Source organism: Symsagittifera roscoffensis, chromosome 4 (assembly GCF_963678635.1).
Source record: "Symsagittifera roscoffensis chromosome 4, txSymRosc1.1, whole genome shotgun sequence".
NCBI classification, from domain to species: Eukaryota; Metazoa; Xenacoelomorpha; order Acoela; family Convolutidae; genus Symsagittifera; species Symsagittifera roscoffensis.
Genome location: NC_087065.1, coordinates 28,279,917 through 28,307,485, shown reverse-complemented (window position 1 = coordinate 28,307,485; position 27,569 = coordinate 28,279,917). Strand labels below are relative to the sequence as shown.

The window sequence follows — 27,569 nt, the reverse complement described above, 5'->3', positions numbered from 1 at the left end:
AATGCCTGTTTTCAATGTTCACTTTGGACAACACACACCTTCGAAGTTCAATAGAACTTTTACATAGACCAACAAAACATTCTAAAAGCTACCTCCTATGGAACTATCAGTATTTGGTTTCAATGACATACCAATGTAATCCGGGTCTGAAAATTCCAGTTTTCCTCATCTACACTAAGTTTTGGATCCTAGTGAACTCTTTCTCGATTAAGCGGAGTAAAGAATTTGTTCATGTGACGTGAAACATTCTCAGCGAGAAAATTAAAACAACAGAGATAAAACTCAGAGAAACTGAGAGAGAAAACTCAGAAAACTCAGAAAAACTTGAGCAAGATATTGCTTCTAAAACAAAATTGCTACAGTTGGTAAAAGTTTTCCAGTAAAAATCATTTAGGTCACAGCGCATTACAGCTCTTGGGCCGAGAGTGGTGACCTATGTCACAACCATCGCCACCCAACACGGGTAAGTCGTGACCATTGCAACTCAAAATGGGTATATTGTGATCATAGCGACTTAAAATGGGTATGTTGTGATCATTGCGACTCAAAATGGGTATGTCGGAACTTTGCGAGTCCTTGAAGAAATTTCCCGACTATGCGCGGCTCAAAAAAATGGTGCAACACTCGCGACTCAAAATGTTTTTTCTTATACTTTCGGATGAAATCCGTCTTTGCTTGTCTTTGTCCGGCTGAAACAGATTTTTAATGAATTTGTTCCACTTTGTCGTGTTTTGTTTGGTTTGGTTCGGCCTTTCAGACTTTACCAGATTAAAAATTATTATTTTTTGTTCTCAAACTTTCAACTTTGTTTGACATTGCTCAACATTAGAGGTCGTGGTTTTGTTTTCAGACTGTAGGGACTAAAATTTGGCACGTTTAGAGCGTTGATACCGAAATTTGACCGGTTCACACCCTTGGAACCAAAAATTGAAATCTTCAGACCATTGAGACTGAAAATCTCCGTTTTGACTATGGGAACTCTAGTGTTGACCATGGGAACTCGGTTTGATTGGAAACCTAGTGTTGGCATGAGACTCTGAATGGATTGTTCGGGACGGTAAAGATCAAAAAAACCTGTTACATCTGTAGGATCTAGATTTCAAAATTATGGAGTGAAAAGAAGGTGATCTAAACTTGCGATTTTGCGCGACTTTTGTGGTGACTTTGCGTGACTCAGACTTTGACGCAAAGGAGGTTTTCTTAACCGGCGATGGACATTTCTGCGACATCCTTTGGTCCCGAGATACGTCGCGGACCTCGGCTAGGGCTTGAATGTGTATGTTTTAACATAATCTCTTAGTAGTTGACCAGGGCTATTTGCTAAGCTATTCATGCTGTTTAATTTCATTCAGTGTGCTGTGATTCGTTATGTTCATGGACACACCCAAAAGCTATCACTACTGATTCATATTATCTCATCGAGCCGATATCTCAATCGATTTATCTCGCGTTAGCTTTTTTTGCGTTTTCATTTTCAATTTCATTCACTAAACCTTGAGCCAAAAACGATATTGAATCGACTAGTCTATGTAATTTGAGAAGTAATTTGAGAGTTTATTGCTAATGAATTACTCAGTTTTTTTAAATATCTTCTCAAAACAAATTCTTGCGGATCTTTTTCATGAATTCTGTAACCTTTTATAGTTCATTTGATCAAAATTTTCATCCAAGTGCGTGTTGTGTATTTTTAGAATGTTCTGTCATACATCGCAATCTTTCTAACACACCTTACTCTGCTTTCGCCGATATCTGTATAAAAATTAACACTTTGCTCGGTTTTATCTTGCTCGGTTTTTATCTTGCCCCCCCTCAAAGATTCCACCCCCTGACTACTCAAAGAGTACCTATATTGGTACTACTTTACTATTTTAAGACCTTCATTGTTGGCTAGCTGACCTTAAAATTTTTTAAGGCGCAAATCTATACTAATTTGAAAGGGGGGGTGTTGAAAAAAAACCAATTTTTTTGGTCAAAATTGTCCAAAAAGTGCCTAAAAACGCCTTTTTTTGCCAATTGTTTTGTCATCGATGCACAAAAAAAATTGGCCAAAACATGATCCTTTTAGTGATTTGGTCGACCTGAAAAAATTCAACAAAATTATGAAAATTTTTTGAAAATCCCCCCCCTTCGAGAAAATCCTAGATCCCCCCCCCCCTGATCAAAGATATGATTGATCAGCTTCTAAATGACAAAAAAAGTCTGAGTAGCTCGGCTTCTCACACTTTTGTTTGAAACCATGTGCAAGTTTCTACCTTTTTTTGTATCTAAACTCTAGAATTTTGCGATTTAACTCCAGATGTCGCTGGAACTGGAAATTCCAGTTATTGGTCGTATTATACCTTTTATCAAACTGTGATGAAAACAAAAGTCGATTGAACATACAATCAGAAGCTTAGTTTTTATGACGACAACAAGTATGAATGCAGCACTTGTGTGTGGCACTGGCTTAGTCACACAAAAACACAGAGAGATTATCGGTGTAAGAGGCTGAAAAACTGTAAAGATTGTGCTTTCGTTTGCTTCTTTTTCAATGCCTGGTGGTTTTCAATTCTACATCATCAAAACCAATTAGAAGAAAAATACGAATTCGGTTTCAGTTCTACAGTATTGAAAACAATTAAAAACTCGTTATTGCAAACATTACTGAAAACAATTAATCAAAGCGTTTGAACGTTGGAGTTAATCTCAACATTATTCAATTCAAGCTATACTAAATTTAAGAAAATCATCCTTTTCTTATTTTAAAAAAATCTTCAAATTGATGGCAGAAGATACAACTGAATCGGAAGAAAAGCCAAAATTAACTTTTAGCAAGTATGGAGACGAGGCCCGAAGAAACGACTTCGAACTGTTTCTGCCACGACCAAAGAAGTGTGAAAAAACAATATTTGATACCTCACAGTGATTACCCGCCCTGAAAATGCATTTTTTAAGAATTTTTACAAGATACTTTGCATTTTTACTGACATTTTAGAATTTTGTTTCTACCTCGGTTTTGCAATTTTTCCTCATCTTATTTAACTTGTTATTTCTGTGCAACATTTTAAAATTTAGAATTTGGTGCTTCAATTTAACTAGGTTATTGGTAGTGTTATTACTCTGAGTGTTAGATAGTTGAAACCATTTGGGGCGAATGGAAAAAGAGCCAAAGGCTGATTGGAGTTTGAGAAAAAAATGCGATTACGGCTGGATCATGAATAGTAAAAGCAAATCTTTGGTCGCAGTGGGCGGGGTTTAAATAAGTTTTAATTTGGTCAATTTTAACTGAAAGAAAACCTTAGTTTGAAAATTTTAATATTAAATCGGTTGCCAATTCTAAAAGTTTTAGGGACTTCAAAGCGTTCATTTTTCATTATTAAAACATTGTTTAGAATTGAGCGAAAACCGAAAAAGTCAGACTTGATGAACTTTCAGTTTGAACGAATAATTGAAGACGGTTTATCTGCCGAACAAGGCGATCACCTCAAAGTTGCCGGGAAGCATTTGAAAAGTGAGTTATTTTCAATTCTAATTGCACATCAGTTATCAAATTTCAGTTTTTATTTCCTAATTTTCAACCTATGTTTTTTGGTCCCAGTGCATGATTTTGAATTGTTTTTTTTTCTTAAATATAAATAAAAACCATTGTTTTTAAGGCCTTCAAAAGTGAAACAACCAACCCTCCCTTTCCTGAAACAATAAGAAATTATAATCATGATATAAATCATAATAATTATAATAACATATATTATACCGACATTTTGGGACGTTTGGTGTTAAATAAAAAGAGAGAAAAGTAAACAGGCACCGCAGGCAAATATTTGAAAAACAGAACAAAAACGCCTTTTTAGGAAGTTTTGGGAAATGTTGATCAAAACATCGAGTTTGCTTGGTGCGCAATTTCCCCTCAAAAATAGTAAACTTTGGCACCACAGACACCCTTAGAAAAATTTTAGATCAGCCAAAATGGATACCTCAAAATAGTTCAAAGAAGAGACCCTTCGCGTCGGTAGGGAGTCAAATTCTTTTAAGGGAGGAGGCGTTCGCCCCCCATCCCCTATATCCGCTACTGATTATTACTACATCCGCAAAGACTCTGCAAACTCGATTTTTTGGGCAAAATTGTCTGATAACAATTTGCCGGATTAATTATTTTTCTGAATTAGGGCAATCATTTTGCCTTGCATCTGTGATAAAATTTGTGTTTTTAAGAAGTTTATTGGGTTGCACTTGCAGATAAATAAGCTCAATTCCGAAAAAGCGTGATTGATAGATTTTTCTTTTTTGAGAATGACAAACGTTAACTTTTGGTCAAAAGTGAAACGACCCAAACAAGTCATGAAAATAGAAAAAATTATTTTGATTTCACTGTTTTCTTTCTTATCTTAGGATTGAAGGGATGTCTATTCAGAAAATTGAAGTCTAAAGAGAAAAATTCTGTTAGCTTAGACTGAAGAAAACGCTTCAGAAACACAAAACTTGTAGTTTTTAACGCTTCAATTATCCAGTTTTATAGAACTCTAACATCTAGCATCACAAAAAAGTTCAAAATAAAAAACTTTTCATTAAAATTTTTTTCATTAAAATTTTTTGTCCAAACTCGGTGCAACTCTCTGCTTATATGAAATTTGGTTGCCAACTGCTTCGCAATATATAGTTCTAATTTAAATTATCTGGACAAAACGAACAAAAACTTGAAACGTCAAAGGTTTTCTCAAATTGGGTCATGATTGGACAAAAATTGAAGAAAACATAAGTTGCTTAAATTTTCACCTGAATTTTCAAGGTGCAATTTGTTTTTCGAATTTTGCACTATACTTTCATTTCAAAAAAATTTAATTATAATAATTCTGGTAAAACTCTAAGCAATTTTGTTCTCTTTTTTTCTTGTCTTATCTGGAATTAGTTTGAGAACAGCCTTTGAATTTTCAAATTTTGTTTCTTGTGTCCGGTAAATTTAAAACATCAATGTAGTTTATCATATTGTTTTCGACCTTCAGGCAGTGAAATGGCGTGAAAATTATGCATAAGAACTGTCATAAGAACTGTCAGACCGTTCTTATGCAATTTTTCAAAGTGTATAAGAACTGTCAGAACAACAATTGATTGCGCTTTTTCAGAGGCATATACTTTTGAGCAATTTCAAGGTGATTTCTCAACAGAAAGCACCGACAAAAGCAAACGCGCACCTTCAAAAAATAAGTAAAACTCAATTTTTAGCTTAAAGGTCAGAAATATTTCCAAAATTTAAGACCTTGTCCGACCTGGTCCGAATAAATAGCAAGGGCAATCTAATGAATTATTAGATTGCTCAATTTATTCGAAATTGTTAGTTCCAACGTTTTGCATTTCTCTATTTTTTCTGAAAATCCACCCGCTCGATTTCTCTATTTGTTTGATCTTGACCGACCTTTTTCGACCATGTTCGACCTTGTCCGAATGAATAGAACAAATCAGTAAGTTATTAGCTGGCTCTATTCATTCAAAAGTGTTTGTTCCAACTTTTTGCATTTCTCTACTTTTGTTGAAATGCCCCCTTGATTTCTATCTATGTCCGACCTCTGTCCTGGGTATCTATTTTTTAGAGGGATCTATTTTGCAGTGGCATCTATTGTGAGCAATTTCAAGGTAACTTCTTCAAAAAAAATTCAGCACTCAATGCAATTTTTCTGACCACCGAGAAAAAACAAACGCGGAACTTCAAAGAATATGTGAGACTTAGTTTGTAGCTTGGTCTCAAAAAATAAGATCTTATCCGACTAATTGTTAAAAACTAATACCTTATACAAAAATGCAAAAATTTCTTATGCTCTATTACTTTTTGAAAAAACCACCCAAAATAATTCAAATAGAGCAATCTAAAAAATTAATAGGGTGCTTTAATTATTCAACGGCATTTGTTTCAACTTTTTGCTGTTATCTTTTTTTTGAAAATCCGTCCCCTCTCTCGAGAAAATTCTAGAATTGCTACTGCTAATAATAACAACCCTCTATTGTTTTAAAATGTTTTCCAATCGGTATGATACAAACAAAAATCTGCCAGTGTAGAGCAAACTCTGCAAGCAATCTGAAATTTTTATGCAATCTTAAGATGAAAATCTAACCTTGAGACAGAGAGTTGCAATTTTTCAGATCAAAAAACAGTAAACACCGAGAAAAAGCGAACGCAGAACTTCAAAGAATAAGTAAGACTTATTTTCTAACCTGATCGTCCAAAAGATTTCAAAAATTTAGGACCTGTTTCGATATAGTTGTTCAAAACGAGTCTTGCAAAAAATTTATTTTTTTAATTAACTGCAATTTTTCTGATAAACAACAGCAAACACCGACAAAAAAGCAAACGCGGAACTTCAAAGAATAAGTAAGACTTAATTTTCTGCTTGAAGGTCCTTAATATTTCAAAAATCAAAAACTAAGGACTTTATCTAATATAATTGTTAAAAACTATAAACTCTCATAGAGAATTGCAAGAAAAAAAAGAGCTATCTAATAAAAAATTAGATTGCCTAATTTATTTAAGTGTTTGTTCCCAATTTTGCAATTCTCTCTTTTTTTTGAAAATCCGCTTCCCCCTCGAGAAAACCCTAGATCTGTCCCTGCTATTAGTAATCATAATAATACATGTTCAAATCGGCATGTTACAATCAAATATCTGTCAGTGTAGTAAAGGTTGAAAACAATCTGAAGTTTTTAGGCAATCTTCGGACATAATTTTTGGTCTGGAAAACAAGGTTTTATGCAAAAATTTTCTGAATTTAATAAGTAACTAAAAATTCGGACAGACAAAATTAATTAAGCAGAGCATTTGATTTGTTTTCGGAAATGTTTTGCACGCAAAACCTTAAATATCATACCGAGCTTGAGTCTCTCAACAAAAAACGAACTAGTTAGCAAAAGTTTGTCAAAATAAAAATGACTGCTCTTGTTAATTAATTCTGCCTGTCCGAACTTTTTGCAATTTTCTAGGGGTCATTTGCGTGTTTAAATGAATTTTTCTCTACCATTTTTTGCACCCGACTATACAAAAACAGAAAATTAGCATCATTGTAAATTTGAATTTTCGGTAGGAAAAGCTTTGTCAAATATTAAATCAGTTGTTTTTCGAGACCAGCCAGTATTGTAAATAATTGAAACTATTAAGTTTTTTTGGAGCTAAGTTTCCACATTACGAAGATACAACCCCCAACCTTACGAAGGAGTCGAGACCGTTAGATTGGTCAAGACTTCCCGCCCCACCGAAAACCTTCTCCTTACTTTGATGCTCCATGATCAAATCAAAATAACAACTCTCACTTTCAGTTAAAAAAGTTATTTGGTTTCAATGACATACCAATGTAATCCGGGTCTGAAAATTCCAGTTTTCCTCATCTACACTAAGTTTTGGATCCTAGTGAACTCTTTCTCGATTAAGCGGAGTAAAGAATTTGTTCATGTGACGTGAAACATTCTCAGCGAGAAAATTAAAACAACAGAGATAAAACTCAGAGAAACTGAGAGAGAAAACTCAGAAAACTCAGAAAAACTTGAGCAAGATATTGCTTCTAAAACAAAATTGCTACAGTTGGTAAAAGTTTTCCAGTAAAAATCATTTAGGTCACAGCGCATTACAGCTCTTGGGCCGAGAGTGGTGACCTATGTCGCAACCATCGCCACCCAACACGGGTAAGTCGTGACCATTGCAACTCAAAATGGGTATATTGTGATCATAGCGACTTAAAATGGGTATGTTGTGATCATTGCGACTCAAAATGGGTATGTCGGAACTTTGCGAGGCCTTGAAGAAATTTCCCGACTATGCGCGGCTCAAAAAAATGGTGCAACACTCGCGACTCAAAATGTTTTTTCTTATACTTTCGGATGAAATCCGTCTTTGCTTGTCTTTGTCCGGCTGAACCAGATTTTTAATGAATTTGTTCCACTTTGTCGTGTTTTGTTTGGTTTGGTTCGGCCTTTCAGACTTTACCAGATTAAAAATTATTATTTTTTGTTCTCAAATTTTCAACTTTGTTTGACATTGCTCATAATTAGAGGTCGTGGTTTTGTTTTCAGACTGTAGGGACTAAAATTTGGCACGTTTAGAGCGTTGATACCGAAACTTGACCGGTTCACACCCTTGGAACCAAAAATTGAAATCTTCAGACCATTGAGACTGAAAATCTCCGGTTTGACCATGGGAACTCTAGTGTTGACCATGGGAACTCGGTTTGATTGGAAACCTAGTGTTGGCATGAGACTCTGAATGGATTGTTCGGGACGGTAAAGATCAAAAAAACCTGTTACATCTGTAGGATCTAGATTTTAAAATTATGGAGTGAAAAGAAGGTGATCTAAACTTGCAATTTTGCGCGACTTTTGTGGTGACTTTGCGCGACTCAGACTTTGACGCAAAGGAGGTTTTCTTAACCGGCGATGGACATTTCTGCGATATCCTTTGGTCCCGAGATACGTCGCGGACCTCGGCTAGGGCTTGAATGTGTATGTTTTAACATAATCTCTTAGTAGTTGACCAGGGCTATTTACTAAGCTATTCATGCTGTTTAATTTCATTCAGTGTGCTGTGATTCGTTATGTTCATGGACACACCCAAAAGCTATCATAACTGATTCATATTATCTCATTGAACCGATATCTCAATCGATTTATCTCGCGTTAGCTTTTTTAGCTTTTTTTGCGGTCTCTCAGCCGAAAATTGATATCTCAAAATAGAACAAAGGGGGACCTTTGATTCGGCAGGACACCCCTCCCCCCGTCCTTCGCCCTATGAATCCGCTTCGCTACTGCGCGGTATGGCTAAAAAGAGGCGACATGGTCGAACAATTTTTCGCGACATGGTCAAATGGTCAAAAACTTATTCGCGACATGATCGAAAAACTAGTCGTTAATCCACTGCGAGTCCCCTTGGTCTGAACATGTCAATATCTGGTCCCCGCAGTCCTAGCGGATGCTTTTGGTATTTTTTCTCGTCAAGGTCTGAGGTCTTAACGGATTCTGTTGGCCACAAATAATCCGTTCAGGTTTCCCATGGAATAAATTGAATTCTCGTCTCTGAACATGAGACGCTCTGGTCATAGAAAATTTAACAATTTGATCATAACGCAGCTACCTCAACCCGAGTTTGGTTTGGTTACGCCGGTCTTAGTTAATTTTCATTCGGTAGCGCCGGTCGAAGACACCGTGCCTAGTTCTGCAAAGTCTCAAAATACCAACATTTGGTAGCAAAAGTCTGGAATGACCAAATTTTGGTATCGATTGTCTGATCATAAACTAGGGATCAAAATTAAGCGCAAACTCAGGATTTTACTCTCTAAAATGCCTATTTTCAATGTCCACTTTGGACAACACACACCTTCGAAGTTCAATAGAACTTTTACATAGACCAACAAAACATTCTAAAAGCTACCTCCTATGGAACTATCAGTATTTGGTTTCAATGACATACCAATGTAATCCGGGTCTGAAAATTCCAGTTTTCCTCATCTACACTAAGTTTTGGATCCTAGTGAACTCTTTCTCGATTAAGCGGAGTAAAGAATTTGTTCATGTGACGTGAAACATTCTCAGCGAGAAAATTAAAACAACAGAGATAAAACTCAGAGAAACTGAGAGAGAAAACTCAGAAAACTCAGAAAAACTTGAGCAAGATATTGCTTCTAAAACAAAATTGCTACAGTTGGTAAAAGTTTTCCAGTAAAAATCATTTAGGTCACAGCGCATTACAGCTCTTGGGCCGAGAGTGGTGACCTATGTCACAACCATCGCCACCCAACACGGGTAAGTCGTGACCATTGCAACTCAAAATGGGTATATTGTGATCATAGCGACTTAAAATGGGTATGTTGTGATCATTGCGACTCAAAATGGGTATGTCGGAACTTTGCGAGTCCTTGAAGAAATTTCCCGACTATGCGCGGCTCAAAAAAATGGTGCAACACTCGCGACTCAAAATGTTTTTTCTTATACTTTCGGATGAAATCCGTCTTTGCTTGTCTTTGTCCGGCTGAACCAGATTTTTAATGAATTTGTTCCACTTTGTCGTGTTTTGTTTGGTTTGGTTCGGCCTTTCAGACTTTACCAGATTAAAAATTATTATTTTTTGTTCTCAAACTTTCAATTTTGTTTGACATTGCTCATAATTAGAGGTCGTGGTTTTGTTTTCAGACTGTAGGGACTAAAATTTGGCACGTTTAGAGCGTTGATACCGAAATTTGACCGGTTCACACCCTTGGAACCAAAAATTGAAATCTTCAGACCATTGAGACTGAAAATCTCCGGTTTGACCATGGGAACTCTAGTGTTGACCATGGGAACTCGGTTTGATTGGAAACCTAGTGTTGGCATGAGACTCTGAATGGATTGTTCGGGACGGTAAAGATCAAAAAAACCTGTTACATCTGTAGGATCTAGATTTTAAAATTATGGAGCGAAAAGAAGGTGATCTAAACTTGCGATTTTGCGCGACTTTTGTGGTGACTTTGCGCGACTCAGACTTTGACGCAAAGGAGGTTTTCTTAACCGGCGATGGACATTTCTGCGACATCCTTTGGTCCCGAGATACGTCGCGGACCTCGGCTAGGGCTTGAATGTGTATGTTTTAACATAATTTCTTAGTAGTTGACCAGGGCTATTTACTAAGCTATTCATGCTGTTTAATTTCATTCAGTGTGCTGTGATTCGTTATGTTCATGGACACACCCAAAAGCTATCATAACTGATTCATATTATCCCATTGAACCGATATCTCAATCGATTTATCTCGCGTTAGCTTTTTTAGCTTTTTTTGCGGTCTCTCAGCCGAAAATTGATATCTCAAAATAGAACAAAGGGGGACCTTTGATTCGGCAGGACACCCCTCCCCCCGTCCTTCGCCCTATGAATCCGCTTCGCTACTGCGCGGTATGGCTAAAAAGAGGCGACATGGTCGAACAATTTTTCGCGACATGGTCAAATGGTCAAAAACTTATTCGCGACATGATCGAAAAACTAGTCGTTAATCCACTGCGAGTCCCCTTGGTCTGAACATGTCAATATCTGGTCCCCGCAGTCCTAGCGGATGCTTTCGGTATTTTTTCTCGTCAAGGTCTGAGGTCTTAACGGATTTTTGTTGGCCACAAATAATCCGTTCAGGTTTCCCATGGAATAAATTGAATTCTCGTCTCTGAACATGCGACGCTCTGGTCATAGAAAATTTAACAATTTGATCATAACGCAGCTACCTCAACCCGAGTTTGGTTTGGTTACGCCGGTCTTAGTTAATTTTCATTCGGTAGCGCCGGTCGAAGACACCGTGCCTAGTTCTGCAAAGTCTCAAAATACCAACATTTGGTAGCAAAAGTCTGGAAAGACCAAATTTTGGTATCGATTGTCTGATCATAAACTAGGGATCAAAATTAAGCGCAAACTCAGGATTTTACTCTCTAAAATGCCTGTTTTCAATGTCCACTTTGGACAACACACACCTTCGAAGTTCAATAGAACTTTTACATAGACCAACAAAACATTCTAAAAGCTACCTCCTATGGAACTATCAGTATTTGGTTTCAATGACATACCAATGTAATCCGGGTCTGAAAATTCCAGTTTTCCTCATCTACACTAAGTTTTGGATCCTAGTGAACTCTTTCTCGATTAAGCGGAGTAAAGAATTTGTTCATGTGACGTGAAACATTCTCAGCGAGAAAATTAAAACAACAGAGATAAAACTCAGAGAAACTGAGAGAGAAAACTCAGAAAACTCAGAAAAACTTGAGCAAGATATTGCTTCTAAAACAAAATTGCTACAGTTGGTAAAAGTTTTCCAGTAAAAATCATTTAGGTCACAGCGCATTACAGCTCTTGGGCCGAGAGTGGTGACCTATGTCGCAACCATCGCCACCCAACACGGGTAAGTCGTGACCATTGCAACTCAAAATGGGTATATTGTGATCATAGCGACTTAAAATGGGTATGTTGTGATCATTGCGACTCAAAATGGGTATGTCGGAACTTTGCGAGGCCTTGAAGAAATTTCCCGACTATGCGCGGCTCAAAAAAATGGTGCAACACTCGCGACTCAAAATGTTTTTTCTTATACTTTCGGATGAAATCCGTCTTTGCTTGTCTTTGTCCGGCTGAACCAGATTTTTAATGAATTTGTTCCACTTTGTCGTGTTTTGTTTGGTTTGGTTCGGCCTTTCAGACTTTACCAGATTAAAAATTATTATTTTTTGTTCTCAAACTTTCAATTTTGTTTGACATTGCTCATAATTAGAGGTCGTGGTTTTGTTTCAGACTGTAGGGACTAAAATTTGGCACGTTTAGAGCGTTGATACCGAAATTTGACCGGTTCACACCCTTGGAACCAAAAATTGAAATCTTCAGACCATTGAGACTGAAAATCTCCGGTTTGACCATGGGAACTCTAGTGTTGACCATGGGAACTCGGTTTGATTGGAAACCTAGTGTTGGCATGAGACTCTGAATGGATTGTTCGGGACGGTAAAGATCAAAAAAACCTGTTACATCTGTAGGATCTAGATTTTAAAATTATGGAGTGAAAAGAAGGTGATCTAAACTTGCGATTTTGCGCGACTTTTGTGGTGACTTTGCGCGACTCAGACTTTGACGCAAAGGAGGTTTTCTTAACCGGCGATGGACATTTCTGCGACATCCTTTGGTCCCGAGATACGTCGCGGACCTCGGCTAGGGCTTGAATGTGTATGTTTTAACATAATCTCTTAGTAGTTGACCAGGGCTATTTGCTAAGCTATTTATGCTGTTTAATTTCATTCAGTGTGCTGTGATTCGTTATGTTCATGGACACACCCAAAAGCTATCACTACTGATTCATATTATCTCATCGAGCCGATATCTCAATCGATTTATCTCGCGTTAGCTTTTTTTGCGTTTTCATTTTAATTTTCATTCACTAAACCTTGAGCCAAAAACGATATTGAATCGACTAGTCTATGTAATTTGAGAAGTAATTTGAGAGTTTATTGCTAATGAATTACTCAGTTTTTTTAAATATCTTCTCAAAACAAATTCTTGCGGATCTTTTTCATGAATTCTGTAACCTTTTATAGTTCATTTGATCAAAATTTTCATCCAAGTGCGTGTTGTGTATTTTTAGAATGTTCTGTCATACATCGCAATCTTTCTAACACACCTTACTCTGCTTTCGCCGATATCTGTATAAAAATTAACACTTTGCTCGGTTTTATCTTGCTCGGTTTTTATCTTGCCCCCCCCCCCCCCCTCAAAGATTCCACCCCCTGACTACTCAAAGAGTACCTATATTGGTACTACTTTACTATTTTAAGACCTTCATTGTTGGCTAGCTGACCTTAAAATTTTTTAAGGCGCAAATCTATACTAATTTGAAAGGGGGGGGGTGTTGAAAAAAAACCAATTTTTTTGGTCAAAATTGTCCAAAAAGTGCCTAAAAACGCCTTTTTTTGCCAATTGTTTTGTCATCGATGCACAAAAAAAATTGGCCAAAACATGATCCTTTTAGTGATTTGGGAAAACTCGGAAAATCAATTTGGTCGACCTGAAAAAATTCAACAAAATTATGAAAATTTTTTGAAAATCCCCCCCCCCCTTCGAGAAAATCCTAGATCCCCCCCCCCTGATCAAAGATATGATTGATCAGCTTCTAAATGACAAAAAAAGTCTGAGTAGCTCGGCTTCTCACACTTTTGTTTGAAACCATGTGCAAGTTTCTACCTTTTTTTGTATCTAAACTCTAGAATTTTGCGATTTAACTCCAGATGTCGCTGGAACTGGAAATTCCAGTTATTGGTCGTATTATACCTTTTATCAAACTGTGATGAAAACAAAAGTCGATTGAACATACAAAAAGAAGCTTAGTTTTTATGACGACAACAAGTATGAATGCAGCATTTGTGTGTGGCACTGGCTTAGTCACACAAAAACACAGAGAGATTATCGGTGTAAGAGGCTGAAAAACTGTAAAGATTGTGCTTTCGTTTGCTTCTTTTTCAATGCCTGGTGGTTTTGAATTCTACATCATCAAAACCAATTAGAAGAAAAATACGAATTCGGTTTCAATTCTACAGTATTGAAAACAATTAAAAACTTGTTATTGCAAACATTATTGAAAACAATTAATCAAAGCGTTTGAACGTTGGAGTTAATCTCAACATTATTCAATTCAAGCTAAACTAAATTTAAGAAAATCATCCTTTTCTTATTTTAAAAAAATCTTCAAATTGATGGCAGAAGATACAACTGAATCGGAAGAAAAGCCAAAATTAACTTTTAGCAAGTATGGAGACGAGGCCCGAAGAAACGACTTCGAACTGTTTCTGCCACGACCAAAGAAGTGTGAAAAAGCAATATTTGATACCTCAGTGATTACCCGCCCTGAAAATGCATTTTTTTCCAAATTTTTACAAGATACTTTGCATTTTTACTGACATTATAAAATTTTGCTTCTACCTCGGTTTTGCAATTTTTCCTCATCTTATTTAATTTGTTATTTCTGTGCAACATTTTAAAATTTAGAATTTGGTGCTTCAATTGAACTATAGGTTATTGGTAGTGTTATTACTATGAGTGTTAGATAGTTGAATTCATTTGGGGCGAATGGAAAAAGAGCCAAAGCCTGATTGGAGTTTGAGAAAAAATACGATTACGGCTGGATCATAAATAGTAAAAGCAAATCTTTGGTCGCAGTGGGCGGGGTTTAAATAAGTTTTAATTTGGTCAATTTTAACTGAAAGAAAACCTTAGTTTGAAAATTTTAATATTAAATCGGTTGCCAATTCTAAAAGTTTTAGGGACTTCAAAGCGTTCATTTTTCATTATTAAAACATTGTTTAGAACTGAGCGAAAACCGAAAAAGTCAGACTTGATGAACTTTCAGTTTGAACGAATAATCGAAGACGGTTTATCTGCCGAACAAGGCGATCACCTCAAAGTTGCCGGGAAGCATTTGAAAAGTGAGTTATTTTCAATTCTAATTGCACATCAGTTATCAAATTTCAGTTTTTATTTCCTAATTTTCAACCTATGTTTTTTGGTCCCAGTGCATGATTTTGAATTGTTTTTTTTCTTAAATATAAATAAAAACCATTGTTTTTAAGGCCTTCAAAAGTGAAACAACCAACCCTCCCTTTCCTGAAACAATAAGAAATTATAATCATGATATAAATCATAATAATTATAATAACATATATTATACCGACATTTTGGGACGTTTGGTGTTAAATAAAAAGAGAGAAAAGTAAACAGGCACCGCAGGCAAATATTTGAAAAACAGAACAAAAACGCCTTTTTAGGAAGTTTTGGGAAATGTTGATCAAAACATCGAGTTTGCTCGGTGCGCAATTTCCCCTCAAAAATAGTAAACTTTGGCACCACAGACACCCTTAGAAAAATTTTAGATCAGCCAAAATGGATACCTCAAAATAGTTCAAAGAAGAGACCCTTCGCGTCGGTAGGGAGTCAAATTCTTGTAAGGGAGGAGGCGTTCGCCCCCCATCCCCTATATCCGCTACTGATTATTACTACATCCGCAAAGACTCTGCAAACTCGATTTTTTGGGCAAAATTGTCTGATAACAAGTTGCCGGATTAATTATTTTTCTGAATTAGGGCAATCATTTTGCCTTGCATCTGTGATAAAATTTGTGTTTTTAAGAAGTTTATTGGGCTACACTTGCAGATAAATAAGCTCAATTCCGAAAAAGCGTGATCGATAGCTTTTTCTTTTTTGAGAATGACAAACGTTAACTTTTGGTCAAAAGTGAAACGACCCAAACAAGTCATGAAAATAGAAAAAATTATTTTGATTTCACTGTTTTCTTTCTTATCTTAGGATTGAAGGGATGTCTATTCAGAAAATTGAAGTCTAAAGAGAAAAATTCTGTTAGCTTAGACTGAAGAAAACGCTTCAGAAACACAAAACTTGTAGTTTTTAACGCTTCAATTATCCAGTTTTATAGAACTCTAACATCTAGCATCACAAACAAGTTCAAAATAAAAAACTTTTCATTAAAATTTTTTTCATTAAAATTTTTTGTCCAAACTCGGTGCAACTCTCTGCTTATATGAAATTTGGTTGCCAACTGCTTCGCAATATATAGTTCTAATTTAAATTATCTGGACAAAACGAACAAAAACTTGAAACGTCAAAGGTTTTCTCAAATTGGGTCATGATTGGACAAAAATTGAAGAAAACATAAGTTGCTTAAATTTTCACCAGAATTTTCAAGGTGCAATTTGTTTTTCGAATTTTGCACTATACTTTCATTTCAAAAAAATTTAATTATAATAATTCTGGTAAAACTCTAAGCAATTTCGTTCTCTTTTTTTCTTGTCTTATCTGGAATTAGTTTGAGAACAGCCTTTGAATTTTCAAATTTTGTTTCTTGTGTCCGGTAAATTTAAAATATCAATGTAGTTTTTATCATATTGTTTTCGACAGCGTCTGAAAATTTCGATATAGTTCTGACCTTCAGGCAGTGAAATGGCGTGAAAATTATGCATAAGAACTGTCATAAGAACTGTCAGACCATTCTTATGCAATTTTTCAAAGTGTATAAGAACTGTCAGAACAACAATTGATTGCGCTTTTTCAGAGGCATCTACTTTTGAGCAATTTCAAGGTGATTTCTCAACAGAAAGCACCGACAAAAGCAAACGCGCACCTTCAAAAAATAAGTAAAACTCAATTTTTAGCTTAAAGGTCAGAAATATTTCCAAAATTTAAGACCTTGTCCGACCTGGTCCGAATAAATAGCAAGGGCAATCTAATGAATTATTAGATTGCTCAATTTATTCGAAATTGTTAGTTCCAACGTTTTGCATTTCTCTATTTTTTTTGAAAATCCACCCGCTCGATTTCTCTATTTGTTTGATCTTGACCGACCTTTTTCGACCATGTTCGACCTTGTCCGAATGAATAGAACAAATCAGTAAGTTATTAGGTTGCTCTATTCATTCAAAAGTGTTTGTTCCAACTTTTTGCATTTCTCTACTTTTGTTGAAATGCCCCCTTGATTTCTATCTATGTCCGACCTCTGTCCTGGGTATCTATTTTTGAGAGGGATCTATTTTGCAGTGGCATCTATTGTGAGCAATTTCAAGGTAACTTCTTCAAAAAAAATTCAGCACTCAATGCAATTTTTCTGACCACCGAGAAAAAACAAACGCGGAACTTCAAAGAATATGTGAGACTTAGTTTGTAGCTTGGTCTCAAAAAATAAGATCTTATCCGACTAATTGTTAAAAACTAATACCTTATACAAAAATGCAAAAATTTCTTATGCTCTATTACTTTTTGAAAAAACCACCCAAAATAATTCAAATAGAGCAATCTAAAAAATTAATAGGGTGCTTTAATTATTCAACGGCATTTGTTTCAACTTTTTGCTGTTATCTTTTTTTTGAAAATCCGTCCCCTCTCTTGAGAAAATTCTAGAATTGCTACTGCTAATAATAACAACCCTCTATTGTTTTAAAATGTTTTCCAATCGGTATGATACAAACAAAAATCTGCCAGTGTAGAGCAAACTCTGCAAGCAATCTGAAATTTTTATGCAATCTTAAGATGAAATTCTAACCTTGAGACAGAGAGTTGCAATTTTTTAGATCAAAAAACAGTAAACACCGAGAAAAAGCGAACGCAGAACTTCAAAGAAGAGACCCTTCGCGTCGGTAGGGAGTCAAATTCTTGTAAGGGAGGAGGCGTTCGCCCCCCATCCCCTATATCCGCTACTGATTATTACTACATCCGCAAAGACTCTGCAAACTCGATTTTTTGGGCAAAATTGTCTGATAACAAGTTGCCGGATTAATTATTTTTCTGAATTAGGGCAATCATTTTGCCTTGCATCTGTGATAAAATTTGTGTTTTTAAGAAGTTTATTGGGCTACACTTGCAGATAAATAAGCTCAATTCCGAAAAAGCGTGATCGATAGCTTTTTCTTTTTTGAGAATGACAAACGTTAACTTTTGGTCAAAAGTGAAACGACCCAAACAAGTCATGAAAATAGAAAAAATTATTTTGATTTCACTGTTTTCTTTCTTATCTTAGGATTGAAGGGATGTCTATTCAGAAAATTGAAGTCTAAAGAGAAAAATTCTGTTACTTTAGACTGAAGAAAACGCTTCAGAAACACAAAACTTGTAGTTTTTAACGCTTCAATTATCCAGTTTTATAGAACTCTAACATCTAGCATCACAAACAAGTTCAAAATAAAAAACTTTTCATTAAAATTTTTTTCATTAAAATTTTTTGTCCAAACTCGGTGCAACTCTCTGCTTATATGAAATTTGGTTGCCAACTGCTTCGCAATATATAGTTCTAATTTAAATTATCTGGACAAAACGAACAAAAACTTGAAACGTCAAAGGTTTTCTCAAATTGGGTCATGATTGGACAAAAATTGAAGAAAACATAAGTTGCTTAAATTTTCACCAGAATTTTCAAGGTGCAATTTGTTTTTCGAATTTTGCACTATACTTTCATTTCAAAAAAATTTAATTATAATAATTCTGGTAAAACTCTAAGCAATTTCGTTCTCTTTTTTTCTTGTCTTATCTGGAATTAGTTTGAGAACAGCCTTTGAATTTTCAAATTTTGTTTCTTGTGTCCGGTAAATTTAAAATATCAATGTAGTTTTTATCATATTGTTTTCGACAGCGTCTGAAAATTTCGAAATAGTTCTGACCTTCAGGCAGTAAAATGGCGTGAAAATTATGCATAAGAACTGTCATAAGAACTGTCAGACCATTCTTATGCAATTTTTCAAAGTGTATAAGAACTGTCAGAACAACAATTGATTGCGCTTTTTCAGAGGCATCTACTTTTGAGCAATTTCAAGGTGATTTCTCAACAGAAAGCACCGACAAAAGCAAACGCGCACCTTCAAAAAATAAGTAAAACTCAATTTTTAGCTTAAAGGTCAAAAATATTTCCAAAATTTAAGACCTTGTCCGACCTGGTCCGAATAAATAGCAAGGGCAATCTAATGAATTATTAGATTGCTCAATTTATTCGAAATTGTTAGTTCCAACGTTTTGCATTTCTCTATTTTTTTTGAAAATCCACCCGCTCGATTTCTCTATTTGTTTGATCTTGACCGACCTTTTTCGACCATGTTCGACCTTGTCCGAATGAATAGAACAAATCAGTAAGTTATTAGGTTGCTCTATTCATTCAAAAGTGTTTGTTCCAACTTTTTGCATTTCTCTACTTTTGTTGAAATGCCCCCTTGATTTCTATCTATGTCCGACCTCTGTCCTGGGTATCTATTTTTGAGAGGGATCTATTTTGCAGTGGCATCTATTGTGAGCAATTTCAAGGTAACTTCTTCAAAAAAAATTCAGCACTCAATGCAATTTTTCTGACCACCGAGAAAAAACAAACGCGGAACTTCAAAGAATATTTGAGACTTAGTTTGTAGCTTGGTCTCAAAAAATAAGATCTTATCCGACTAATTGTTAAAAACTAATACCTTATACAAAAATGCAAAAATTTCTTATGCTCTATTACTTTTTGAAAAAACCACCCAAAATAATTCAAATAGAGCAATCTAAAAAATTAATAGGGTGCTTTAATTATTCAACGGCATTTGTTTCAACTTTTTGCTGTTATCTTTTTTTTGAAAATCCGTCCCCTCTCTTGAGAAAATTCTAGAATTGCTACTGCTAATAATAACAACCCTCTATTGTTTTAAAATGTTTTCCAATCGGTATGATACAAACAAAAATCTGCAAGTGTAGAGCAACCTCTGCAAGCAATCTGAAATTTTTATGCAATCTTAAGATGAAATTCTAACCTTGAGACAGAGAGTTGCAATTTTTTAGATCAAAAAACAGTAAACACCGAGAAAAAGCGAACGCAGAACTTCAAAGAATAAGTAAGACTTATTTTCTAACCTGATCGTCCAAAAGATTTCAAAAATTTAGGACCTGTTTCGATATAGTTGTTCAAAACGAGTCTTGCAAAAAATTTAATTTTTTAATTAACTGCAATTTTTCTGATAAACAACAGCCAACACCGACAAAAAAGCAAACGCGGAACTTCAAAGAATAAGTAAGACTTAATTTTCTGCTTGAAGGTCCTTAAAATTTCAAAAATCAAAAACTAAGGACTTTATCTAATATAATTGTTAAAAACTATAAACTCTCATAGAGAATTGCAAGAAAAAAAAGAGCTATCTAATAAAAAATTAGATTGCCTAATTTATTTAAGTGTTTGTTCCCAATTTTGCAATTCTCTCTTTTTTTGAAAATCCGCTTCCCCCTCGAGAAAACCCTAGATCTGTCCCTGCTATTAGTAATCATAATAATACATGTTCAAATCGGCATGTTACAATCAAATATCTGCCAGTGTAGTAAAAGTTGAAAATAATCTGAAGTTTTTAGGCAATCTTCGGACATAATTTTTGATCTGGAAAACAAGGTTTTATGCAAAAATTTTCTGAATTTAATAAGTAACTAAAAATTCGGACAGACAAAATTAATTAAGCAGAGCATCTGATTTGTTTTTGGAAATGTTTTGCACGCAAAACCTTATATATCATACCGAGCTTGAGTCTCTCAACAAAAAACGAACTAGTTAGCAAAAGTTTGTCAAAATAAAAATGACTGCTCTTGTTAATTAATTCTGCCTGTCCGAACTTTTTGCAATTTTCTAGGGGTCATTTGCGTGTTTAAATGAATTTTTCTCTACCATTTTTTGCACCCGACTATACAAAAACAGAAAATTAGCATCATTGTAAATTTGAATTTTTGGTAGGAAAAGCTTTGTCAAATATTAAATCAGTTGTTTTTCGAGACCAGCGAGTATTGTAAATAATTGAAACTATTAAGTTTTTTTGGAGCTAAGTTTCCACATTACGAAGATACAACCCCCAACCTTACGAAGGAGTCGAGACCGTTAGATTGGTCAAGACTTCCCGCCCCACCGAAAACCTTCTCCTTACTTTGATGCTCCTTGATCAAATCAAAATAACAACTCTCACTTTCAGTTAAAAAAGAAATAGCGGATCAGTTCAAACAGAAAGAGAAGGAAACAGACGCAGGCAGAGACGATAAAGACACAGATGAGAATGAAAAACACAATGATGAAAAAGAAGGGAACGCTGACAAAACTCCTGTCCCAAGTCCCCCCCAACCAGTGACATTAAAAGTGCCAGAAAAATGTGAAAAACGAATTGACCCATTGGAGCGACACGTGAACTATCACATGACACTACAAAGGCTTTCAAAGTCGGGTATTTGTAAGCACGAACAGAACGTGGAACACAGTAGGCTTCGAAAATCGCTGGGTTTCAAGCCTCATTTTAATGAGTTTTTGGGGTCCACGGGGAAGTTGTTCAATGAAGTCGAGACTCCAAATCAAGTGCAGAGGCTGCATGCCAAGGCTAAAGCATCAGATGGTTAGTCACTGATTGTTTTCTCACTCAGAAAAGTTGCTGTGGAAATAAGACCTCAATATGGAAAATTAACTTGATGTGGACGGAGTTCTGATATGAACACATTTTGTTCCTGAAAAAACTCGGCTCGTTTTAATTCTAGTAAAGTTGATTGCAAAAACATACTCCAAATGGTATTAACAAACTGTTACCGAACTCGCGTAAAGGTTAGGATCCAAGACTTCGTCAGGTTGCATTTTAGCAAGTTTTGTCAATTTTTTTTAGGCCGATCCGTTTTTCGAGCTCTTCTGATATCTTAACGCTGCGTCGCAAAGAAATTTTTACTAAAAAACTGTTAAAAATTTCATGTTGCTAACACATTTTTTTCGCGCACCCCCTGAAATTGATAAGTGCATACTGACACTAAAGCAATTTCTTTTTAGACCAATCATCTCCACAGGGGAAAGGACCAATATACGAGCTGTACAGCTCATTACGGCGAACCGTTGTTGTGCCCCTGCTTAAGAACTACATGTATTTTTTTGGTAATTTTCTGGGCTGGTAATGTTGCCTCACCCTCAAGCAACAAGCATGGATCATGGTGGGCCTCGAACATCCGACCTTTCGAACATCTGACCTTTTTCTTTTGGGGTTGATCGGCCATATTTCTGTTTTTATTTGCAGATCTAGACGAAGAAGCACTGCATAACGTAATGATTACTCAGAGCACGAAGTTGAAGGTGACTTCAGGAGAACACGACATTCTGATTGGCTCGTTGAGAAACCGACACGACAGGGAAATCATCCAGCAAGTGGCACGAGTGAAGACCATGTTGCGAATAGTTGACGAAGTCATGACTGAGAGCCTATGATTTTGAACTTAATTGAACTAAACTAAACATGCTTGAACTAATAGCTTTAACTATGATAAACTGCAGATAGCTAAATTGTGTGCGTGAAGTTCCACCTACTCCCCTGATTGAAATCTTTTCCCATGGGCTTTCAAGCCGACAACACGTGTCAGTCTGATTCCACTATCAGTTAACTCAATGCTCGTCCAGTTATTACTTGTTTCCAGTTATTGCTGGTTCGCAGTGGCCAGGTCACTACACAAGGTTAAGATATTTTCGCGCTAAAATTATTCCCAACGCAAACAATGTCTCTTCTTGACACTCTGAAGACCTAGGTTGAAAAACAAACGAGGGAGATGACAAAATCAAATGGTCTCATCATAAATGATGTTACAATTTTGAAAAAAAAATGTACTTTTTATATTTTTGTTAGTGAGAATTGTAGGGCTAACGTTTTTGATATGGCCTCGCTAAGGTTTTCAACATGAAGTTTCAAAGCTGCTCTCTTATAAATTCCGTTGTCATGTAAAGATTTCCCAGATATTTTTTAAAACAAAGTTACAATAAAACGGCATCAATGTAGTATATTGCTCGTTTTGGAACTTTTATATCGGGCAGTAATACCTACTTCAGCTTGCTCAAGAGCAGGCAAAATTTTACCGAGAAAACGAAAGGAAACTAATTTGGGTCCTTACTGATTGTTGATCAAATTGTAAATATCAGTTGGACCTTAGATTTTTCGAAACATACATAGAGAAGAAAAAGAATTAAAACACACAAAATTTGAATTCGTAAGCTCATCAATTAATCCAGAATAAAGAAAATAACTGAAAAGCCTTCCCTATCATTCTAACCAGGGTCAGCCTGTATGATTAAAGCTAAAAATTCGAAAAATCTGAAAAACTTTGAAATTTTTTAAATATTTATACAGCTTTAATGAGAGAATTTAAATTTAAATGTAAACCTGATTTCCTGCATTCATTGCAAAGCTACTCTAGATAAGCGTAACATTGGGTGTCTGTAGGTCACTGGAAGCAAAGACAAATATTTAAACTTGTTCAAAAATGTAAAGGGATTCCAAGGAAAAAAATCACAAATTCTGCGCACAAATACGTGAACGTAAGTTTTGTGGAAACAAGAGGTTTGCCGCAGATTCCGCAATTCCTCAAAAATAAGCGCATTCCAATCATAACTTGCCAGTTCTGCTTACGTTTTGCGGATTGCGTTTATGATTTGCGGATTGTGCTGACCTTTTGCGGATTCCGCTTACAGTAGCGGATTCTCGGATAGCTTAGTTCTATTAATGCCCATTTTTTGAGCAACTAATTTTGCCAAATCTACATTTATATTACACAGTTTGGTGTCCTAATGTTCAGTGGAAACACAATTTTTTAAAAGTTTTGGTCAGTACCAGACACTTTTTGTTAAAAAGTTACGCATAATATACACGCTTGAAATAGCTTTATGAGCTTTATACGAACCATTCTGCATTTTACACGGAACATTATTTATATAAAGCTTTGATAAATAGTTTTCAAAATCTTAGTCTCGTTTTGATTTATTTGTTTGTTCATCACAACATTCCAATTGAATACATTGTTACCCAGTATCGATGAAACAACACAAATTCAAACAATTAGTACTCAAGTCTGCTGACCAATTGAAATCTTCGTCAAGTGCGAAATGCTTTGTAGTTGCTGCGGCAGGTCTAGTCAACACTTCGCTCATTTCGTTTTTCTTTTTTTCTTCCGCTTTTTGGTATTTTGGACAAAGGGCCCTAGCACGCTTCAACTTTTTCAGTCGGTAGCTGTTCATTGTATGTCATCGAAAGCTAACAAACATCTGATGAATAACTTTTGGATGCTAGTTGACTCTATGTTCTGTGCTTACTTCTTCGAAAAAAAACGAGTGCAGTACTCCTTTGCCACTGGTAAAAAGACTTCAAGAGATTGTCAATTGTGCATCCAAGAAACTCGTTATCAGGTTTTTGGAACTTATGCAATCACATATTTTGGGGTGATTTAAAAAGGTGAGTAATTTAACCGCCGCCTTAGCGCAATTAAAGGAGTGGAAGTTTTTCGGCGAACTGTTTAGCCTAATTTTTAGTTTGTGGTGGCATAATACGAGTTATATCCATGGTTTCCAAGTGTTTTTCAGCCATCGAATTTGCCAGCGACCTGTTGGAGCTTCAAGGGAATAATCATCAAATTTTGAGCAGGAAATTGGTCCATTTTGAAAATGATAGAGAATTAGCATCACGTGTGGGATTGAAAATTTTGAAAATACCAAATAAGCAACAGCTTATATTGCATTAAGAGTTTTGTTCACATCTCGACACTGCTTGTTTCAATTTGTTCACAAATAATCTAGATGCAATATGTAGCAGTTATTTATCTACTACATAATTTATCTTCAGCGAAAAAATATGCCATAAAAAATTTCAGAGCCAATTTCAAGAAAATGAGCGTTAAAATTGTTCTTCTGAATTGGTTTTTATTTCAAGACATAATCAACTAATGCAATTCTTTCATGAAAGTTTAGAGGTCGTTTTACCCATGGGTATTCAATACATTAATTAGGTTTACCTTGTTTTCAAACAAACCCAAGGTTTTTAAAAGTTACAAATCGGGAAAAAATTGTGCAGTGTTGTCGTTTGTGGAAGAATGCTAGTCACAAAATTCCATTCAAAAAGTCATACATTTTTCATATATCGAAAAAAAAAGATGTTCATAAAGTTTTCTTACCTTCTTTAATGAATGAAGAGTATTGTAAAACCAACGAGAATTGTATGATTACTTTTCTTGTCAACCCTGATGATCAGCATCCCAGTACGATAAGAAAATTTAATTGGTTCTGACTTTAGAAGAAAATCACGGATTATTTGTGCTCGGGGTGTTTTTTTTTGGACAAAGTTCGATTTTTCGGTTAGTCGTTTTTGTTGCATTTTTTTAACATCAGCCGTAAAGTATTGTTGCCTTGAGCTGAACTTTAAACAGATATCTTACTTATAACCTTTTTCTAAAAGTTATGGGTGGTTACATTTTGTCAATTTTGTCAATTTGGGATAAGTAATGCGCTACATATTTCGAGGTATTGACGCTTAAGCGAAGACTTAACCCGTCTTAGAAATCGCTCCGAGTTAAATTGAAACATGCTAATTGTTTGGTTCTTTTGATAATTTGCTATCATAAAATATTTGCACTTTAATTAGGCAAACTTTACTTCATAGATCTTGAGAGACAGATGGATATTCAAGGCTTTGACCTGATACAGTCTTGTAATTGATCTATATTACAAGATCTACAATTTGGAACATTTTTCGTTATTTTTCTGGCAAAAAACCTAATTGCTCGGTGACTTCAACACGGGTGAAAATTCAAAAGTAATCAATGTCAATCAAATTACCCAATTATAAAAATTTAGACAAAATTTTTTCTGAAACTAATTCGATTAGAATCTATTTAAAATGACTTTCCACATTAGAAACTGCAACAAAACATGTCAGCGTGATCAGGTGAACAAATTTTTACAAGGTGAACATTTTTGAGCAGTTTCGTTTCATAACTTTACGAGGGGGGTGCGAAACTCGAAAAAAGCCCAAACAACGTATAGCTTCAACGATCTTGAAAAAACTATGAAATGATAAGCGAGATTGATAAAATTTTACGTTAGATTGACTAAATATATAATATATTGCGCCAAACATATATCACTTGGGTAATTGGCAAATCATGTCACAAACATAAAAAAAAGATTACACAGGATTGACAAAAATAGACATTGTGATCGATTTGAGTTGGAAACATATGACAATTAAAAATCAGCTGTACTTGAGCAAGTAATAACAAGACTGCTCATATCAGGGCAAAACCCTGACTGTTCTGACTGCATTTCAAAGTCTATGGAGCAGTAATAACATAAATATCATTCACAAATTAAATGTAATAAAAAAATTAAAACTTTTTTCTCTAAAATTCGAAATTTTTTCTGTGAATATCATCCCCCCACACGCCATATAAACTACAAAAGAATAGATTTCGCTCCTTGTAACAAATCAATAATGGCAAATAAGCTTCTTCCAGTTCTTCCAATTTCTAAGACGGATTAAATCTCGGCTTACGCGTTAATCGCGCGAAATATATCGCGCGTTAATTGTCCCAAATTGGCCAAAATGGCAATCTTTAAACCCCCATAACTCTACGAAAAATTATCACAGGTGAAATATCTTTTCAATTTTAAGCTCAAAGTAACAATGCCCTCTGAATGATATAATAAAAAAAAATTCTAGGTGAAAAGTCGAAATTTGTCTGAAGAAAAAAAAACCCACCGCGAGCACAAATATTCCGTTACTTTCGTATCGAAAGTCGAAACAAAAAGAAAACTTTCTAATTCAGTATAAACAAGTCATTGCGCCTTAATCGTCATTCTATGGAAACTTAGATTTAATTTGACCTCTTTTCTACCTTTTGAAAGTTTGGACCAGGGGCGGTAAAGATTTTGTCGAGGGGGGGGGGGGTTGGGCGGATTTTCAAAAGCTTTTGGAAACTTTTGTCGACTTTTTTTTGTTTTACGTCGACCAAATTGATTTTCCTAGCACTCCATTAACACTATAGAGAACCTATTTTGACAAAAATTTCTGCGACACGCAAAATTTTGAAAAAAAAAAACAGGTAGAAAAACAGTCTTTGGGCACCTTAAGAAAAATTTTGATAAAAATTGCGTTTTTCGGCGCCCACTTCCCTTCAAGGTTATATAAATGGCGCCAAAGGCGAGAAAACCGTGAGGGTGTGTTTGCCAAAAATGTAGATCATAAATTAATACAAAAAGGTCCCTGGATGGCGATGGGGTCGAGTCCCTGAGGGAGGTGTGGGTGGGTGTCGGAGTGAGTGGCATCTGCCTTAACTAAATTTGACCCTGGTTTGGACATTCACGAAATCTTCAGAGCTTTCCGATGATTACAAGTGCTTGTCGTGGACCAGTGGAGTTTGCCCAGCAAGTGTTGCGAGAAAAGTTTTCATCTAGCTATCCCAAATTCTGGATGCTGTCATCTTGTCTTAAAAAAAGAAAAGTCGAAACAAAAAGAAAACTTTCTAATTCAGTATAAACAAGTCATTGCGCCTTAATCGTCATTCTATGGAAACTTAGATTTAATTTGAGCTCTTTTCTACCTTTTGAAAGTTTGGACCAGGGGCGGTAAAGATTTTGTCGAGGGGGGGTTGGGCGGATTTTCAAAAGCTTTTGGAAACTTTTATCGACTTTTTTTTGTTTTACGTCGACCAAATTGATTTTCCTAGCACTCCATTAACACTATAGAGAACCTATTGTGACAAAAATTTCTGCGAAACGCAAAATTTTGAAAAAAAAACAGGTA

The 27,569-nt window shown here is 35.5% G+C and overlaps 3 protein-coding genes across 4 annotated transcripts in view; 1 reads left to right on the top strand and 2 right to left on the bottom strand.

The window, feature by feature from the left end:
- The window catches only part of LOC134845234 (ubiquitin-like FUBI-ribosomal protein eS30 fusion protein), a 138,879-nt gene extending 132,136 nt beyond the window's left edge, over positions 1-6,743 (bottom strand). Inside the window, exon 1 of the mRNA XM_063862152.1 lies at positions 6,733-6,743. The gene's annotated coding sequence lies outside the window, so the exon portion shown is untranslated. The remainder of the gene's footprint in view (positions 1-6,732) is intronic.
- The window catches only part of LOC134845231 (solute carrier family 12 member 4-like), a 191,250-nt gene that overhangs the window by 110,194 nt on the left and 53,487 nt on the right, over positions 1-27,569 (bottom strand). The gene's annotated exons all lie outside the window — the stretch shown is intronic.
- LOC134844365 (uncharacterized) lies at positions 14,115-22,685 on the top strand. The gene is made up of 4 exons (XM_063861017.1): positions 14,115-14,302; positions 14,803-14,921; positions 20,961-21,371; positions 22,032-22,685. The coding sequence occupies exons 1-4, from the start codon at positions 14,193-14,195 to the stop codon at positions 22,217-22,219; spliced, it is 828 nt and encodes a 275-aa protein (XP_063717087.1). The 5' UTR covers positions 14,115-14,192; the 3' UTR covers positions 22,220-22,685.